Below are 20,386 nucleotides of genomic sequence, written 5' to 3' on the forward strand. Positions count from 1 at the left end.
TTGTTGTTGTAGGGATGGTGATAATTGTGGTGGTGTTGATAGTAGTAGTGGTAAAAGGGAATTGTTGTGATGATTGTGATTCCTGTTGTTGTTGTTGTTATTGTTGTTGTTGTAGGGATGGTGATTGTGGTGGTGGTGTTGATAGTAGTAGTGGTAACAGAGAATTGTTGAGCTGTTGATTGTGATTCCATTCATTGTTGTTGTTGTAGGTGGTGGTGTTGGTAGTGGTGGTGGTAACAGTGGTGGTTGTGACAGAAAAACCGAATAGAAATTACCATATTGTTGTTTTTCTCTACGTTTCCCATCCCATGCATTGAGTCCTTAGTAATCTGCGTCAGGCTTACGTGCTTTCTGCTGTACATGTGTTGCTACATGATGCGAGATGCAGGATTATTATTATTATTATCATTTAAACATACTATTAGTTTTTCATTCTAAATATTCAATATGTATTTTTCCTTCGTATGATTCAAGAGAACATAATTCAAATCCGATTTCTTTTCGGAATTTCCAAGACTCTTAGGTAATCGAGTGAAGGAGAGACTAAATTCAATGTGAAATTGGTAAATGTTCACTGGTCTGTTCAGACAATATAATCTCTGGCTGTTTAGTGAGCGCCACATTCCGTCATGGCAAGAGCAGCGCAGGGTTACAAAGGGTAAAGCATTTAAGAATCAAAATCGTTCATGCAACAGAAAGCAAATTAGCATAAGGTATAAACAGTGAGTTGAGAGCAAGGACAAATATCGCCATAACTTAGGGTTTGGAATGGTGAAATCGAACGAAGGCAAGAGTTGACAAAATACCCGTCAAAGTATTGTCTACTTGTGGTGTTTTGAATAACCATGGAGAGATTTCATTATTATGGAACGACACATGTTTTGATACGGGAGGGAAGTGTATCACATATTATGACATGAAAAATCTGAAGTGAACGATTTCAATATCATAAGAAACATTAGTGTGTGTGTGTGTGTGTGTGTGTGTGTGTGTGTGTGTGTGTGTGTGTGTGTGTTCCACCTGTGGTCGTGGCTAGTCTCCTTGGATCGTGATGAGTTCGTCAATGATAAACAGCGTTGCTCCGAAATTATTCACCTTATCTTACTGTAAGGTTGTATTTTTCATGTTAAGTTTTTAGTGCAGTAACTGAATAAATGGATATTTATAAGGTGTTGCAAGCTCTGTAGAACATTACATGGAGTAATATAACCTTATAAAGAAACAAACAATCGAGTTACACCTGTACAATTGTTATCATAGAAAAATGAAAGTTGAAGAGGGGAAACTTTACGAGTTCCTGGTAAACACATAGATATTTAACAACATATTATTAACTCTTGACTGCACAATACTACTGCACAGTTGCCACAGTAATATTGTAGCAATCGAAATGAAATATACAAGATTGGTTCACGATAATAGTGTGTGTGTGTGTGTATTCACCTAGTTGTATTCACCTAGTTGTAATTTTACAGGGCCTGGGTATCATACTCGTGTGGCCCCGTCTCCATATCTACATACATCCAACTTTCCTTTAAAACTATGCACACTCCTCGCTGACACCACCTCCTCACTCAAACCATTCCACACCTCCACACATCTTTGTGGGAAACTATATTTCTTCACATCCTTCAAGCATATTCCCTTGGCTATCTTTTTACTATGCGATCTTGTAGTTCTATTTAAGTTTTCCTCTCTCAACATCATTTGCTCATTATCCACTTCATCCAGTCCATTCAACAGTTTATAAACCTGTATTAAATCTCCTCTTTCTCTTCTTTGTTCCAAGGTAAGCAAATTCATTTCTTTTAATCTCTCCTCATAGGTCATTTCTGCCAATTCCGGAACCATTTTTGTTGCCATTCTCTGCAATCTCTCCAACTTCCTTATATGCTTCTTTTTATAAGGGGACCAAACCACTCCAGCATATTCCAATCTTGGTCTAATTACCATACTAATTAATTTCTTCATCATATCTTTATCCATATAATGGAAGGCTAATCCAATATTTTTATCAAATTATACGTTTCTCCAAACATCTTATCAATATGAGCCTCAAACTGCCCATGGTCTTGTATTATCACTCCCAAATCCTTTTCCTTTTCCACCTTTTTCAACACTACTTCTTCACCCATCTTATATGACCCTCTTGGCCGTCTTCCACTCTTCCCATCTCCATCACATGACTTTTGCTCAGATTAAATTCCATTTGCCACCTCTTGCTCCACTCCCAAATCTTATCCAGGTCTGCCTGTAAAATTTCACAATCTTCTTCACTCTTCACACACCTACACAACTTCGCATCATCCGCAAACAAATTAATATAACTGTTTACTCCTCTGGCATGTCATTAATATATACAAGGAAAAGTATTGGTGCCAGCACTGAGCCTTGTGGGACTCCACTCTCCACCACCAACCAGTCCGACTTTGCATCCCTTATTACCGTTCTCATCTCCCTCCATCTCAAGTAGTTTTCCATCCACTTTAACACTTTTCCTTTCAGTCCTCCATAAATCTCTACTTTCCATAACAGTCTCATGTGAGGTACCTTGTCAAAAGCTTTCTTTAAATCCAAATATACACAGTCCATCCATCCTCTCTCTCTGTATTTTGTCAACCACTCTTGAATAAAAGCTCAGTAGATTTGTTACACATGACCTCCCTTTCCTGAAGCCAAATTGATGATCCGATAATAACTTATGATCCTCCAGGAACCGTATCCAATATTTCTTTATCACCCTCTCACAAATCTTACCGACCACACTTGTTAGAGACACAGGTCTATAGTTAAGAGGCTCTTCCTTACTGCCTCCCTTATAAATGGGCACCACTTCAGCTCTCTTCCACTCTACTGGTACTTCCCTGTTTCTAATGAACACCTTATAATATCATATAATGGATCAATCAATTCTTCTCTACACTCCTTCAATAATTTTCCTGAAACTTCATCTGGTCCCATCGCTTTATCATCTTTAAGTTCCTCCAACATTTTATATAACTCCTTTTAGGTATCTTAATGTCATCCATGTGCACATTTCCTTGTACATTCTGAGGCTTTACAAACATTGTTTCTTCAGTAAATACTTGCTGAAACCTATTATTTAGCAATTCCGCTATATTCTTAGGGTCATCTACTATCCCTTGCTCTCCTTTTAATCTTTCAATGGACTCTCTCTTTTAAGTTTACCATTTATGAACCTGTAAAACAATTTTGGATGTTCCTTACTCTTGTCTACAATATCTTTTTCAAATTTTCTTTCTTCCTCCCCTCCTTACCCTCACATACTCATTTCTCGCCACACTATAATTCTCCTTATTTAGTATATTCCTGCTCTTTTTCCATCTTTTCCAAGCCACATCTCTCTTTTCCTTAGCCTTAACACAAGTTGCATTAAACCAATCCTTTCTTCCTTCCTCTCTCGGTTTATACTTTGGTACAAATTTCATAACTCCTTCTTTATAATATTTCATAAAAATCTCATATTTCTTTTGCACTTCTCTGATTTGTAACATCTCAGTGTGTGTGTGTGTGATAGATTTCTTACAGATGGCATCTCACTACGCAATGCACAACGTACTTATTCAAGCTTTTAGTAACGACCTATAAACTTTCCTCGGAGAAAACATACAAAAAAACCTATGATAGTTCAAAGAAACGTTAGCGCGGCAACTCGTGGATTAGCAGTTCGGCAATTCTTCATTGTATATTGCAGACTCTGAAGGTAACTCTGGAAGACAGCAGCAGAGATGGCAACAGTACCGTACACATACAGAGACAGTCCACCAGCCAGTGTTTCTCCAGTCGTTACAGCGGAAAGAGGCGGTGAGAGTGGGCAATGTCTCCGCCAGACCCGTAAGTCCTCTGCGGTCTCGTCTAGCCCGCAGTACAGCCCGCGGCGGGAGAGCAGTGCCGTAAGATTGGGAGGAAGAAGACCATCATAACGGAAGCCATAGCAGTGTTTTTACTTGTGTTATAGCTCTCCCACTGGCTGTGTTGTGTATGTTGTTGTTATTGTTGTTGTTATTGTTGCTGTAATAGTAGTAGTAGTAGTAGTAGTAGTAGTAGTAGTAGTAGTAGTAGTAGTAGTAGTAGTTGTTGTTGTTGTTGTTGTTGTTGTTGTGTGAATGATGTTATAACACCATAATTAATAGAAGTAGTAGTAATTTATTCTTGTAGCATTAGTAGTAGTAGTAGTGGTAGAAATAGTAGCAGTAGAAGTAACAGTAGTAGTAGTAATAGTAGTAGCAATAGTAGTAGTAGTAGTAGTAGTAGTAGTAGTAGTAGTAGTAGTAGCAGTAGCAGTAGCAGCAGCAGCACATAAGAACATAAGAAAAGAGAGAATCTGCAAGAGGTTGTCAGGCCTACACGTGGTAGTAGTAGTAGTAGTAGTAGTAGTAGTAGTAGTAGTAGTAGTAGTAGTAGTAGTAGTAGTAGTAGTAGTAGTAGTAGTAGTAGTAGTAGTAGCAGTAGTAGTGATAGTAGTAGTAATAGTAGCAGTAGTAGTAGTAGTAGTGGTGGTGGTGTTAGTAGTAGTAGTAAAAGTAGTAGTAGTAGTAGTAGTAGTAGTAGTAGTAGTAGCAGTAGTAGTGTTGTAGTTGTAGTAGTAATGGTGACTATAATAATATAATAATCGGAGAAATAATGCATTATTTCAGACGTCCGGAGAACCAAAGAAGCCACAACACACACACACACACACACACACACACACACACACACACACACACACACACACACACACACGGAGCCATGTACCTGTGCACCAAGGCAGTGGAGGGCAGTCACGCCATGCAGAGGTGAGGCTGGTTAGAATAAGTCAGAGCATCAGCGATAAAGTATGCAAAATGGTGACAAAAAGGGATCAATATTAATAATTTTCCCACTCAGGTGTGTCAGGAGACGTACAGCGAGCGGAAGTGTTATGGTGGTGGTGATGATGGTATTGGTTGTGGTGCTGTTTCTCCCACCTCATCCTTCCTCCTCTTCCTCCTCCTCCTCCTCCTTCTCCTCCTCCGACTCTTCCTCATCATTATCGTCGTCATCCTCCGTGAAATTCCTCCAAGACAGGTAAGATACAGATTTTTTTTTTTTCTTTCTATATATTTTTGTCTCCCTGCATATCTTTCAGTTCATCATATATGGCACTATACTTTCCTTCTGTTTAACTATTTTCTTTGTTGCTTTCCCTATAAATTTACTATCTAATTTAACGCGAACTGTAACTTATTTTTCTAACTCCTTCATTCCTATTTGGCACATTTTTCTATAATTACTGACCACTCCTAGACATCTTTTCTCGTCGTACAGTCATCTCTTGATAGTGTAATGGCTGGAAATAGCAAACTCTATTCTTCTATACAGTCGTTTCTTGTAGGTGCGCTGTAAAGATTTCTTATATTACTTTTAGCGGTGAATTGTTCCATATTACAGTGAAAATGTTAAGTACAAGTAGTGAGCAATGTAGAAAAAGAGATCCTTATTAGCATCGCTTTCTAAAAATTAATTGAAATAGACAAATAAGTAAAAGAAATCGACACACTTTTTTTTATTCTCTCCTTGTCAGTGATACGGATTGAAATAAATAAAAACATAAGTAAAGAACTATTCCTACACATTTTTCGATTCTTTCCTTGTCAAAGATACGGATTTGGAGATGCAGGAGTATAGAGTACAGGAGAGTAACGGAGGAGTCGTTTCCACACCCTTGAATTACCGACACTTGGTGCAGCTCGTGAGTGGTGCGTAAGGTAACAGTTATCTCTCGTTATCCCGCGGTTATGCTGCGTCATTTTGTAGAGAATCCTGAGACGGTGTTCTTAGTTCTCACCTTCCTGTCTCATCTTCACTGTCTCATTTTTACCACTTCCTAGAGCCTCCATAGGAACAAATTGTAGTTTTCAAAGTGGTTTTCCTTCTGTGGTCATACTTTAACAAATATTCTGCATCCTCACTTATAAAACACCCACTGACATCTCTGTAGTGTTTAAAAATAGTTCGAATGGTGATCTTAAACTTTGGAGAATCGTTACAAAAAATTTGGTCTTTGGTCTTATGATGGGGTGTTCGTGATGTGATTGACGTAAAACCAAAGAGGTAGGAAGTCTTTTTGTGCGGTAGTGATAGCAAAGTGTGTGTGTGTGTGTGTGTGTGTGTGTGTGTGTGTGTGTGTGTGTGTGTGTGTGTGTGTGTGTGTGTTATACTTGGATAAATAACTGTAATTTTAAACGAAAATAGCAGGGAACATTACAGTAACTAGAATAAGTAATACGTGCGCACTTATAACAACGTCAGAGAGAGAGAGAGAGAGAGAGAGAGAGAGAGAGTGGAAGCAGGGGATGGGAGGGGGTCTACTGTATCTTCCTCGCCAGTTATTAATCTTCTTTTTTCGTTTACGGTCTTTTTCTATGTTTGAAACTATAACAACTATCTTTCCTGGAGGCAGAATAAAGTACCGTCTCTCTCTCTCTCTCTCTCTCTCTCTCTCTCTCTCTCTCTCTCTCTCTCTCTCTCTCTCTCTCTCTCTCTCTCTCTCTCTCTCCTGTCTTCCATTGTACAGATGACTATGCAGTGTGTGTGTGTGTGTGTGTGTGTGTGTGTGTGTGTGTGTGTGTGTGTGTGTGTGTGTGCAGCAGAAAATTTGTTACAATCCTTTCTTTTCTTTCGCTGCATTTTACATAATCATACACTAGTACATTATTATTAGCTTCTTTTTAGCATTTTATCTATGTATTTATTTCATTTTATTTACCTATTTCATTTATTTTTTCTGCTTTTCTTCCTCGTCACACTCTATTTACTCCTTCCTCGCCATCCTCAGCCGGCAAGCCACCGTCCTGCATTCTGCCAATCTCGCATCGTCGCTGAGGGATATTCCAAAAGATTCTTGTCGTCCTCGCCACGATTTGGTGTTCCTCAAGACTCACAAGTGTGCCTCCTCCACCACGCAGCGTATCTTCCTCAGGTGAGCCGCTCTAACTGTACTCCTTGGCTCAGGCGTGGCGCAGGTCAGGTCAAGTGTAGGTTTGGAAGCTTGGCCTATGTATCGGCGCTTCCCTGATGTTGTTCCTTATCTTTTTATCATTTTTTCTTTATCCTTTATTGTTTTTACTATTCTTATTAGTTTTAAAGATTAAACTACTTACTTTTTTATCTTTGTTTTCCTTATTATTTATTTATATTAGTTTTATTAGGATTTTTTTTAAAGATTAGAATACTGACTGGTGATTAGTAAGTTTTAGGGAGCGAGGAGCAGATGGTGGACGATGAAGAAGAATGGTGAAAAGAGTAAAGTGAGATGGTCTTTATTTCTGCTTTTTTTTCTTTTTTTTCTCGAGTTTTCCATTGATCTATTCATTCTTTGGTTTGGTTGTTCTCGTTCATTGTTTCTTTCTTCCTCTATTTCGATTTTTGTTTTTGGATTTTGTTTTGTAGAAAGCTGATTTACATAATATGCACACACGATCTCTCTCTCTCTCTCTCTCTCTCTCTCTCTCTCTCTCTCTCTCTCTCTCTCTCTCTCTCTCTCTCTCTCTCTCTCTGTTTGTATGTGTCATTATTATCTATTCTAAATTAATATATATTTTTTCTAACATTCCCAGACCAACGTATTTATTCTTGGTATTCACGAGCAGCACGTATAAAAATCGTCCATTACTGCAGACAACTGACAAAATATCAAAACTATAATAGATCCATAAAAGAGTATAAACCGATCCTGACTTGTAAAATATGAGTTATTATTGACTATCCTTATTTTATCATGAAATTGTAAGCCACCTAATGGAACAATAAGTATCAATATAATCTCTCTCAGGTACGGGAAGCAACACGGACTGACCCAAGCTCTGCCACACACCGGGAACTACCTGGGCTCACCGCGGCCTTTCAAGGAGTGGATGCTGCCTCGCTCTCTGAGGACTCCTGACGGCAAGTACAATATGATGGTGGTGCACACGAGACTAGATGCGGAGGCTTTAGCTAAGGTGAGTAGTAGTAGTAGTAGTAGTAGTAGTAGTAGTAGTAGTAGTAGTAGTGTAGTAGTAGTAGTAGCAGAATGACATGTATCTTGTATATGATTGAATAAAAAAGTAACAATAAAATCGGTAAAGAAAATTGAATAAGCTAAATCAGAAGAAAGTTTAACATGTTCACTCCAGGAAAGTTGTTATTTGCAGGTGATAAGGAAAAGTGCTGCCTGGATTACCATTGTCAGGGAACCAGTGGACCAGTTTGAATCCTTGTGGGGATATTTTGAAATGGAAAAGGTGAGTGTGTGTGTGTGTGTGTGTGTGTGTGTGTGTGTGTGTGTGTGTGTGTGTGTGTGTGTGTGTGTGTGTGTGTGTGTGTGTGTGTGTGTGTGTGTGTGTGTGTGTGTGTGAAATAATGCATTATTATTATAGTCACCATTGTCTCTCTCTCTCTCTCTCTCTCTCTCTCTCTCTCTCTCTCTCTCTCTCTCTCTCTTCTTCTCTCTTCTTCTTCTTCTTCTTGTTCTTCTTCTTCTTCTTGTTCTTCTTCTTCTTCTTCTTCTTCTTCTTCTTCTTCTTCTGTATTTTTCGTCTCTTCTTGCAGTTCTATAAGATGTCCTTGGAGGAGTTCGCTGATCTTCCCTACGAAAAGGTGGTTCGCTGGCGCCTGGCGAAGGTGTACGGCATTCACCAGATGTTTTATGATATGGGTTACGGCTCGGCGGAGGACCTGACACCCACAAACATGGACAGGATATTGACGAAGCTGAACTCAACCTTCGATCTAGTGATGGTGGCTGAGAGATACGACGAGTCTCTGGTACTGTTGAAGGACCTTATGTGCTGGACTGCTGATGACGTGGCCTACCTCAGTATTAACTTTAGAAAGAAGAAGTTTGCCACCAATAAACTTGCACCTGAAACTCGGGACAAGTTGTTGCAATTGAGTTATCCAGATGCTAAGATCTACGAGTTTTTCTTGAAGGTGTTTGAGAAGAAAGTAGAAGCCTTTGGCCGTGCGAGGATGGCTAAGGAGCTCGCGGCGGTACAAGCTGCCAACAAGAAACTGGCGGAGAAATGCGTGGTGAATGAGAACAGTCCACTACGGGCTGAAAAGGGTATGGAGTGGGTGGAAGTGGTGAGCAGGGTGACTGTGCGTGGAGACATTCAGGACTGTGTGGATGTCGTCCGTACGGAACACGACATGCTGAACGATGTGAGGGAAAGGCAGAGGCTGTGGGTGGCAAGAAGGTGGCGAGGCAATCTGTCTCAGGTGGTGGTGCCTCTTAGGTGATGAACGCCTCCCAGTGCCAGGTTCATAATAGCCAATTAACCACCTTAAATCACGTATAGTACTTACTTATAATTTATCAACACTTTTTTTTATGCACCAGCGACCATTAGACTCACAGAGGAAAGAGTTGACATATAAAAAGTAAAAGGTCGGTTAATCTTCAGTTCTTTTAGCCTCAACGCTGCCTGGGCAGAGCGTCTTGCTGCATCATTCTTGAGAAAATCATTCTTATATCGTCAAATACTTTGATTCAACACTGCAACGGAACGCAGAGAGGAGAGAGCAAGGGAGAGTGAGTACAAAGTTAGTTTTGACATGAGAAGTTTGGCATTAGTGACTGAAATGTAAAAATAAAGTTTTCTGTGGAACAATGTGGTCAGTTTTCCAAGCATGTGTGATGGTCCTGTACTATTTCCAGATTACTCATACTATTATTACTGTTACTACTGCCAGGTTAATTAGTATGTTAAATAATCATTGTTGCTACCAGAGAGAGAGAGAGTGTGTGTGTGTGTGTGTGTGTGTGTGTTGGAGGGAGGGAGTGATGCCGAGACAAATACGAGAGACAAAGACGATGTTTTATGGATAACTTAATTAAATCTTGATGTAATTTTTTTTTTCTTTCTCAATGTTTTCCGTAACTTATTTGATCAATTACTAACCTACTTAATTTGCTGAATATATCTAATTCTTATTCACACGCGTGTTTTCTTATCGAGGAGCGACAAAGAGAACGAGTGTTGGGATGAGTGAGATGAGTGATATTGACACGAATATGACGAAAATTACGAAGTATTGAAACGAAAATGAAGACTGCGAAATTTTGACTCAAAGATAACGAAAACCAATTAATATTCACAGAAACAGATTGATAACTTAACACGGGCACACACATTATGTATAAAGCACACACACACACACACACACACACACACACACACGAGAAATATACAGTTAAGTGAGGATGCTAAGTGTGTTAAGGGCAACAATATAATGGTAATCAACGCCATGACAAGAATATAGGCAGGTGAGTGGTTAACGAGCCAAAAAAATTAGCATGTTTTGGTAGCGAGCTTCTTCATGGTGTGTGTGTGTGTGTGTGTGTGTGTGTGTGTGTGTGTGTGTGTGTGTGTGTGTGTGTTTTAGCTGGTTTAGTCCTTTGCATAGCCAGTTTTACACCAAAGTCGTGAGTCTTGATAGCAAGGACAACAGCAGTAAATGACAACACCTCTTCCTCCTTCTAATCCTCCTTTATCATCATCATCTCATTTACCACTATATAACTCATTACCCTCTTTCCTCACCTCCTCTTCCTTCTTCTTTATTTCTTCCCTTCCTCCTTGTCTATTTTTTTTTTCTCATCCACTTCTCCTCATCCTCACAACCATCTTGTTTTCCTCGTGTACAAAACGATAGCTGTAACAAATGAGAGTGAACACTGTATTGCCTGAAGGTGATATGTAATATGAGGATCTCAACGAGCCATCTAAAACTCTCTCTCTCTCTCTCTCTCTCTCTCTCTCTCTCTCTCTCTCTCTTATTTGAGCTACTTGTCAAGATGTTATGGGTTCAAAATATTGTTGGAGATGTTTAAAGTGATTCATTCGCGTGTTGAGTTAAATATGTGAATTTTGGAATAATTTAAAGGCACGTTAAAGAGACGAATTATAACATTCTGTAAACGTATATTTATTTCTGCTCTTCGTAAACTTGTTCATCTTTAATTTACTGCTCGAGAGAGGCGATTATAAGTTGAAGGCTACTACATATCAAATTCTTGCTTGTTAACGATACTCTGAATGATTTCCTCTTAGAAAGACCATCGCTAAGTCATCCTCCCTCACCTCTCTTTCAAAACAATCCTTTGATGAAACAGTCATCTAAACAGTTAATGCACGCGTTCACAACAGTGCATAAAGGACCAGAAAGATTCACATTAATTTACATATATCTAGTTCATTATCATTACTACGAATATAAGTACATAATAAACTGCAGTACCTATCTTTTCCGTAGTACCAATATTACACTGATAGCAAACTTTGTTTTAGATAATAATCTAGTTATATATGGCAACTTGCTACAATGACCCAGGCAGCGGGCCGTCACTCTCCCGCCTCACTACCTCGTAACCTCAGACCTCAGTCCTTTTCTGTCTTTTGTGGCGAACGGAAGTAGGTGGGTTAGCTGTTATTACTACACTTAAAAGCCTCTGGTTTATTTGACACTGAACATCAAGTGTCTTTTTACGATTCTAGTGTCATATTAGAAAGGTTTCTACACTCAAAAGGCTCTGTTTGAAGTGATTAGGATTTTATGGGTGTTTTTAAGGTTTTAATGACAAAATAACAAGACTGCACTGGTACTAATACCACGAAACACCGCAAAGGCAAGACTACGTTATCAAGATGACACAGGCCTTATCTTAACTCTGTTTAAGGTGAGTCACAGCCAAGGGATAACTCGGGAAAAATCATCAAATGCCATGTCCACAATCGACATAACCTGTCGTATATCTCCTGATTATAGGTCTGTCTTGCCTCAACATGCAGCCAAGTCACCAAGTTCTCATAACATTAGCTGGTCAGACACAGCCGCCATGGCCAGCTCTAAGTTCATTGAAGGTTTAGATGAGATGAGGGAGGGGGGGATCGACCCACAAACAGACCCCGCCGCCATCTTGAATTCGCCTTTTATCATCTTATCCAGCTTTATTTTTCTCTATTATACGCCTGCCTTGCCACAACATGTAGCTGCGTTACTAAGCTTTCATATCAGCTGTTCAGACACAGCTGCCATGGTCAAGTTTAAGTTTGGTGAAGGTTTAAGTGAAGTGCAAGGGGGGTTGATCCCTCCAAAGACCAGCCGCCATCTTGGATATCCCTGCTCCACCCAGGCAGATTCCAGGATTATTTTACTTAATTCCTGGAGTGTTTATTTGGACTCAATAGTAAGATTTGATGCTTTCTACGAGTATTTCGTTGTGTTTGAAGTGCTTTGCGTGCGTGTGTCGGCTGCAGCATGTTGCTGTTGGCTTTGTTTTTGTGTTAAATAAGGGTGTGTTTTGGCGCCAAATTTTCAGTACCTTCTTGGAAATTTTTTTTTTTTGAGCCAGTATCAAGTTGTTATTGTTTTTAAAAAATCGTTCATATGCTTTTAAGTGTTTCGCTTCCCTATTCAATGGAATTAGTGGACAGTAGCATTGTTTTCTAACGGTGTTAATGTTCCAACAATAGTTTTGTTGATACACCTGTGAATTATTCATCTGTGGCTTTAACAAACTCTTTAGTGTTGGAAAAGACTGTTCATATCTTCTAAAGTGTGTTTTGTTCCTTTGAAGTAAGAATGAGCGGATATTTATTTTTTTAAGTTGGGGATAAGGTTCCAATAATTTGTTTATAGTTATTTTGAAAAATCTTTAATATTACTGAGGTTTGGAATCTCTTTATATTTTCGGTGTAAGTTAAAGTATGTGCCAAGTCAGAATATGTAAAGCATTTGGACTTGGCGGCGTTTTTTCGAGAGGCCATTTTTAAAATTATTTACGTATCGTAAATAAGCCCGCCAGACAGGGCTAGGCCGGGCCGTGACGTCATCGGCCAGCCAGCCCTGCCGAGCCGTGACGTCACGATGGCGGGAGCCTCCAAGCTGCCTTTCCTTCCCCTTCCCTTCCTGGCGTACTCCGTCCATATATAGCGTGATTTACTGCGTTATACCCTGTGTGTGTGTGTGTGTGTGTGCGCGCTTTAACGTCTTTACCTATCTTTTATTTAATCAGGCATTACCTTAGTGTGGTGGTAGCTCTTCCTCCTTTCCACAAGGTGCTCTGACGTTCAACCATTGTGTGTGTGTGTGTGTGTGTGTGTGTGTGTGTGAAATAATATAATATATATATATATATATATATATATATATATATATATATATATATATATATATATATATATATATATATATAAGTTCGTGCGTGCGTGCCTGCGGGGCTAAAGCCTTATGTTGCCGTCCACAGGCACGCAGATATCTGCTGCTCAATACTCCGCTCGACTCCACACGGCGAGAGGCGTACGTACAACAGCGAGGGGCTAGGGCCACGTAGCACTGGCGTTTATGGAGTGTGTGTGTGTGTGAATAAGGCAAAAATCTTATTAACCTGTCACTATAGCGCTGTAAAAAATCCACAAAGACCCGTGTAACCCCAACTAGAGCCTCTAGAACGTAGTGGAGGTGCCAAGTATTTAAATTACGGCCTTAGTTTAACAATCCCTCTCTTCTCTCTTCCATTCTTTCTCACTCTCTCCTCTCCGTCTCACACTCTCCTCTCCCTCGCAGTATCTCAGAGCACGGCGGAGCTGGTGTTCGTGGTACCTCTGGACGTGGACTTCATCACAACTTCCCCACCAGGACATCATCAGGAACTACACCTCAGACTGCACCCAGGTGTATACTCCACAGGTGAGGGGTGGAGGTGGTGGTGGCGGTGGTGGTTGTTTGATGGTGATGATGGTGGATAGGTAACTCGGTAGTGATACTGGCAGGGAAATTATGAAAATTTGTAATAATGACACGATATTTATGAAAAACGTATAAATATTGACAGGAATATGACCAAAATTAGGAAGTATTGACATGAAAATTATCTACATAATATTGACTCATTACGAAAACTAATTGATATTGACAAACAATGAAAACTGAACATTGACACGTATATGTATATACAAAAAAAACATCAAATGGTGAAAAACACACCCTTAAGAAATAAAGTTAAGTGAGGATGTTGAGTGGGTTGAGGACAATAGCTATTATAGTAATGAACGCCATGATAAGAATATAGACTATATATATAGGCAGTGGTAAACGAGCCCACGAACCAGAAAAATTAGCGTGGTTTTGATAGTGAGCAATTTTATGGTGTGTGTGTGTGTGTGTGTGTGTGTGTGTGTGTGTGTGTGTGAGCTCGTTCAGTAATTTGCATAGGTAGTTTTACATCAAAGTCGCGAGTCTTGATAGCAGACATTAACAGTAAATAGCAACGGGTAACTGACGAGGGAGACAAATGCAGCTTCTCCTCCTCCTCCTAATCTTTATCATCTCTTTCTTCTCACTTACTACTATATAACCCCTTATCCTCCTTCCTCACATCCTTTTTTTCTCTCTCTCTCTCTTTCCAGAACCTCTTCCGCCGCCTCTTCCTCATTCTCTTCGATCATCTCTAGCATCCTTACCTTCCTTTCCTCACAACAATCTTCTTTTCTTCACAACCATCTTCTTTTCCTCGTGTATAAAACGATAGTTGTAACAAATGCGAATGAACTTATTGCCTTAAGGGATTACGTAAGGTGATAAACTCAAGAGATGTTAGAGCTCTCTCTCTCTCTCTCTCTCTCTCTCTGTGTGTGTGTGTGTGTGTCTGTGTGTGTGTGTGTGTGTGTGTGTGTGTGTGTGTGTGTGTGTGTGTGTGTGTGTGTGTGTGTGTGTGTGTGTGTGTGTGTGTGTGTGATAGATGGGTATCCGGTTTCCTACCCGGATAGATGAGTACCGAGGTGGTCAGCCGGTAACTCGGGACAAACCTTTCATCGGCGGGTACTCGGGTATTTTCCTCTAGTACTTTATAAGGGAGTGACGGGTCTACTCAGTACGGGAATAACCAGTGTGCAATAATTTATGAATGCTGAAAACTGGAAACTTTTTTCATTCACGCTGGCCAATAATATACTTGTTATAGTGCCAGTGATATGTGTACAATTTTTTCTCCCAGTCAGTGCATGCAGTCACTCCGATCGATCACTATATTATAGCTGCCCATTTTTTTTCCTCAGACTAGGTATTCTCTCACACCACCAAGCCAGTGTCCCGGGTATGTAGGAGTCATGCGAAACCCCGCTGGTAGTCGTCTCAATCAGTGGGTCCCGGGTACCTTCTTGGTAATTCTCTCAACTTTGATCCTGGGACCACCACGCGCTGACGGGTAGCGGTTTGTGACGGATACTATGGATCTCCCCGTTTATCTCGGTTAGGTCTAGACGGGTATCCGTACTCGCGATTACCCGTCCTTAGACCCGGATATTGGGATGAAGTGTGTTCTACGAGACGTTTATCTTTCGTTTCTCTCTCTCTCTCTCTCTCTCTGGTCACTAAACGCACAAAATTCATGGGATATTTTGAGAAAATATATAATAGTATTTAAAGTGATAAAATATAATGGAGTAAAGGAAGTAAGAATGAATTAATACATGGAAGGAATGAGAGATAAATAGAAAAAAAAATGAATGAATAGATAGATTACAGGAAGGGTGGGCAAATTTTTCATTGCTAGGGCCACATTAAAAATAAATCACAATCTTATAGGGCCGCATACTATATTAACCCATAATCTTTAATATCTCAAATACAAAATTAAAGGTTTCTGAAGAAGAAGCCATTCTCATACGCATATGCACTCTTGCGTAAAGAAAATTAAATACTGAATACTATTTGACGTTTAATAGCTTGCTCCTTCAAATTTACTAACATTTGTCGGACCGCATGGATTCCTTTGGCGGGCAGTAGTTTTCCCACATCTGGAAAAGGAAGGAAAAAAAGGAAAAAATGGATGATGCAAGAAAATTTAGAAGGAAGGCTGTGCAGTGAAACATGTAAGACCGAATGAATGGAAGAACTGTATGGAACATTCTAGTGAGTGGTAGAGCCCCGGCCGATGAATGAAAAGTGGTATGAGAGAGGTCGCGGTGTACTTTGGATATGAATGGGAGTAATGTGATCTTGTTGTATGTAAAGTATGTTCGATACTGGAATGAGACGATGAAAGTGGTGCTGATGGAATAGTCTTATAGTGATGGAGACCAAGGAGTTTAAATACCCATTTTGCCTCCGTGGATTTCGGCCAAATAAAAATTTGCCTGAAGCTGTTTTGGATATGTAAAAACACCACAATATACTGAAAATAATGTTTTGTTATTTTACAGTGTGAAATTGAAGGAAAGACATGGAAATCCATCGCGTTGAGAAACTATTATTAACGACGCAAGTAATACAAACAGGAGCGAGGACGAACCGAAGCCGAAGTGGACAGTGAGTGTTGACGCAGCGGCGGGACCTGCTCCACATCCATGACATTCTTCCATCCACCAGCTGCTGTTCCTGCCACTGTGGCCGAGTGAGGGGGGACAGTCGTCATGGCCAACCTGTTTGGAATAATAGTATCAGGGAGGCTGGTAATTAATCCCCATAATTACCCTTTAGCTTACCTCAGGTCCTTAACGATGCGTGGATGTCCGAGGTAACTAACCAGGGGTAGTGTCGCCTGTTTTGTGGGTGTGGGCGTTGTGAGGGGCGTGGTGAATGGCAGTGTGAGTCTAGTTACCATAGTCATCCAGAAACAGGTAGTGTGCATGTCACTTACTAGTGTTGACTGGTTAGGAGTGTGGCGTGCTCCCGTTGGTCATTCAGTACCTTACGTGGTAATGCCAGACTGCCAGTATGCAGGTAGTGTGATTAGTGCTCCTTACTACGTTTTGGCAAGCATTTGTGTGGTGCCACTTTAGTCTCTTTTTTCTTAGTGTAAAAATTAGGGATTATGTTGAATGTATGGATATGCAACAAAAAATAACGTTTAGGTAATTTGAAATTATGAAACAATAGAAAAGTATGATTTACATGCATGGTTAGTGTGGTGTGTTTTGACAGTAAGTCTTCATCTTAGCCTGAGCCGTTAGGTTTCAAACGTGTTTTATTTGAGTTCCGTGCCAGAAATTTGATCTTGGTTGAATATATATCTCTCACAGTCAGTTTATCCTGCCATTGATCAACTATCCGTGTTTCAGTGACATGCCAAACTCTCGTTTGGGCATGAAGATTTATCTGCTGCCTGGATAAATCCTCATCTATGACAGGCCTTTTCTGGGCATTTGATTTTCCATTTTCTGTTAGCTTTTTCAGCAAGAACATATGGTGGCCCCACACCCACAGGCAGAGACATAACAAAAAAAAAGGGATTCTGCAAGAAGCTATCAGGCCTACATCTGCCAGTTTTTGTATTTTTTATTTCCACCCATCGTCATCATCCATAAATTTGTCTGATCACGTTTCAAGGCTCTGTGATGATTCAGCACTAACAACTTGATTTAGTCCATTCCTTTATTTATCACTGAGAATCATTTCCTTTCTATCTCCTTGTTAAACCTAACCTTTCAAGGTTGAACACAATGTCTTTTCTATCCTGATTACTGATCATGTGAATTTTTCTTATTTCATCCTTGCTATGATTACCTGTAGCTACCACTTAAAAAAACATCTAGCTATCAGGGTTCCTCTTAATCTGCACCTCTCTAAGGAATGTAAGGCTAATAGCTTGTCTCCTTTCATCAGGAATACCTTTCATCCCCTGTTTTCTTCATAGCTTTCTTCTTTGTACCGATTCTAATAGATCTATATCCTCACTGTATAATCTAGATGAGGTCTGAATATATATGAATATATATCTTACCTAACCTTAACTGGTTGTTACCATTGTTTTGTCTCCATTTTGGGCACTTCAAAGGAATACTATGAAGGCCGAATGAATATTTAGTGATAGGTATGTCACAAGGGCCGAGGCTCAACCCATGACTGAGTGAATATGAGGCAGCACCCGAGATGTCTGGACTACAACAATCACCAGGTCCCAGGGTTCTATTGTGTACTTGGTCACTAGTATCTAATCATTTTTACTAATCTTTTCAATCCTATGGATCAAATTATAAGACTGTGGAGGAATATCTTACTTGTTTAGAATTTCTGCATAGTTTCATGACGAAAAATCCTATTAACCGTGACTAATTGGCCTTTACTTCCCAGGTGCAGACTAACTTTCAGCAGTGTGGGGAAACCCAATTCTTGACAGTGATTCCTGAGGCAGACAACATCAATCATGTTGTTGTTTTCCTTACTGGCACACAACCTTTCCCGGATGGTTTAGGGGGCTCAGGTGTGCTGCTCCTCTTACCTTTTTGTAGTGCTCTCAGTCATTGTGATTAGGAAACCTTTGATTATGACATTCCTTATACTTTTATTTTCATAATAATGCATCTTTCTTTGTACAGTGCTAATGAATTAATGTTTTATTATGTACCCCTGTACAATTTTTCAGTAATAATATCGTTATCTTGCCATTTACAGTGTACTTCAGTTGGCCAGACCCAAATAAGCCCCCAACATGGCACCTTCTTGGGAATATCACAAATGAGAAACCATCTGCCATCTTCAAGATCTCTGGCCTGAAGCAGGTCAATGGGACAAGCCTCCAAACGGGCTTCACTTTTGGGGAGCAGAAGATGTCCCATAATGCCCAGATTGGCATCTCGGTGAGTCTTGTTAAGATCCTGTTGCTTGGAACTCCAAGTTGTTACCTTCAGAAAATATTGGTTTGTATTGTTATATATTACTTTCTTGCCATATGATAAGCATCATCTTCAATTCCAAAGTTTCTCTCTCTCTCTCTCTCATTTTGAAGATGTATCACATAGGTATATTGATTTCTGTTACAAGTGTCTCAGATGAGTGTCACTCACTACAGGTGGAGCCTCTGAGCCAGATCCAGGGGCAGGTCGCCAATCCATCCACTGAGCCTTCCACCCTCAACTCCTACGTTGAGTTTAGTCAGGCCATGTGTGAGAACCTGTACAACTATGCCTCCAGCTTTGCCCAGAGTCCATCCCACATCACTCCTAATCCCTCAGACCAGTACCTTCCCCTCTCTGTCCTCTCAAAGTGGTATGAGAACTTCAGCCGTAGATTACAACAAAATCCCAATTTCTGGAGGAAGTAGTACTATTTTGGGCTAGTAGAGAATCTTCAACCTTGTTTCTGGAGAATGTAAAGGTAAATCTGCTTCATTCTGAGTTTTGAGGAATATTAAGTTGTCTTAGTTACATTAATATCATAAGTGTCAAAGTATTGAGGTTCTTGTTAAAAATTTTAGGATCTCTGCTTTCATTTGAGCTTTGGGAAGTTCATTACAAATATCATAGATTGCATAAATGAGATGCTATAGTATCAAGTCACATTTCTCTAGTGTTATGGTTGGCTCATGGTGAAATCAAGAGTAGGGTGGCTGTCTGTTGAAATACTACTGCTAAGCTCCTTATGTGTGGAATGATTAAAGAATATTGGACACAGTAGGAATATTGTAACAATTGTTGAGCAGAATCCATGTTGATTTGGAGTGTAAAAGCTAATATAGACTTCTTATATCCTTAAATATTGGAAATTAGTGTTCATGCAATACAAATTTCTCTTACTGGATTACAATTACTGAATTGAGAGAATATGTAATCTGTACACAGTTTACACAATTAGTTGTTTAGTAGTTTATTTTTTATAACATCCTGCTAAGTATTATGGTGCAGGATTTTTATAAATGAAGGAATTTGATCCATAGGTCTTGCTCACATAACTTAGAATAGTGTGTCTCATTCTCCTTGTGGTAATTTATGTTGTGAAATACAAGTGTTCATTGCACAGTTTATTCAGGTGTAGTGACATTGTTTTGCAGCTGATCTGTAATTGCCTTGTTTGTGTGTAATTTAGTTCTGTGTAAGTAAGCACCGATTGTGATCAGTTACCTGTACAGTTGGTGCTTCTATCTGTCTACTAATTAAGAATTGAGGATGGTGCTTTTCAAGTTTAGTGATGAGTTCAATATTGTGTGTTGAGTCACATGCTGTGTGAAGGCAGGATCACTTGTAGTTGTTCTTTATAAAGATTTATGAGAAATGGGTGTTTATATTGATGCCAAGTTATTCTTACTTGTAGAATGATCTGCTTTAGTACTCATTATTATCAGTGTCATTAATGTTTTCAGGATCTCTTACCAATGATGATAGCCAAACTGTATTTGTCTGAATGTATGTAAAGTATATGGGAGCTACGTTGTGCATTTACATTGAAAATATGCTTTTTACACATTGGTGAATGACTAATAATAGTTGTGTTGCACTTTACGACAAAAACACTCCAGTAAGTTGTATTTTCCATCTTACTGTGTCAAACTCATAGATATACCAGCCTCTCATGTTGCTTCAGTTGGTGTGCTGGAAGTATGCCAAGGCGGTTTGTGAAGCATGTGGTGCAGGTGAACATGCAT

At 39.7% G+C, this 20,386-nt stretch overlaps 2 protein-coding genes across 4 annotated transcripts; both read left to right on the plus strand.

Annotated features, from left to right (window-relative positions):
* Nucleotides 1–4,671: 4,671 nt before the first annotated feature.
* Nucleotides 4,672–9,756, plus strand: LOC123510177 (galactosylceramide sulfotransferase-like). Its single transcript, XM_045265052.1, has 6 exons — nt 4,672–4,799; nt 4,891–5,070; nt 6,821–6,964; nt 7,817–7,985; nt 8,178–8,267; nt 8,575–9,756. The coding sequence occupies exons 1-6, from the start codon at nt 4,753–4,755 to the stop codon at nt 9,262–9,264; spliced, it is 1,320 nt and encodes a 439-aa protein (XP_045120987.1). The 5' UTR covers nt 4,672–4,752; the 3' UTR covers nt 9,265–9,756.
* Nucleotides 9,757–11,593: 1,837 nt separating this feature from the next.
* On the plus strand, nt 11,594–20,016 carry LOC123510068 (protein OPI10 homolog). Of its 3 annotated transcripts, none has more exons than XM_045264854.1 (6): nt 11,594–11,704; nt 13,594–13,716; nt 16,230–16,543; nt 18,100–18,229; nt 18,421–18,605; nt 18,818–20,016. In XM_045264854.1, the coding sequence occupies exons 3-6, from the start codon at nt 16,535–16,537 to the stop codon at nt 19,067–19,069; spliced, it is 576 nt and encodes a 191-aa protein (XP_045120789.1). In that variant the 5' UTR covers nt 11,594–11,704; nt 13,594–13,716; nt 16,230–16,534; the 3' UTR covers nt 19,070–20,016. The 3 variants fall into 3 exon arrangements, with proteins under 3 accessions (XP_045120789.1, XP_045120788.1, XP_045120787.1); XM_045264853.1 differs by having other exon boundaries at nt 11,606–11,704; nt 16,230–16,478; XM_045264852.1 differs by lacking the exons at nt 11,594–11,704; nt 13,594–13,716; nt 16,230–16,543 and adding an exon at nt 17,827–17,923.
* The last annotated feature ends 370 nt before the right edge of the window (nt 20,017–20,386 follow it).

Source organism: Portunus trituberculatus, chromosome 28, assembly GCF_017591435.1.
Source record: "Portunus trituberculatus isolate SZX2019 chromosome 28, ASM1759143v1, whole genome shotgun sequence".
Lineage (NCBI taxonomy): Eukaryota > Metazoa > Arthropoda > Malacostraca > Decapoda > Portunidae > Portunus > Portunus trituberculatus.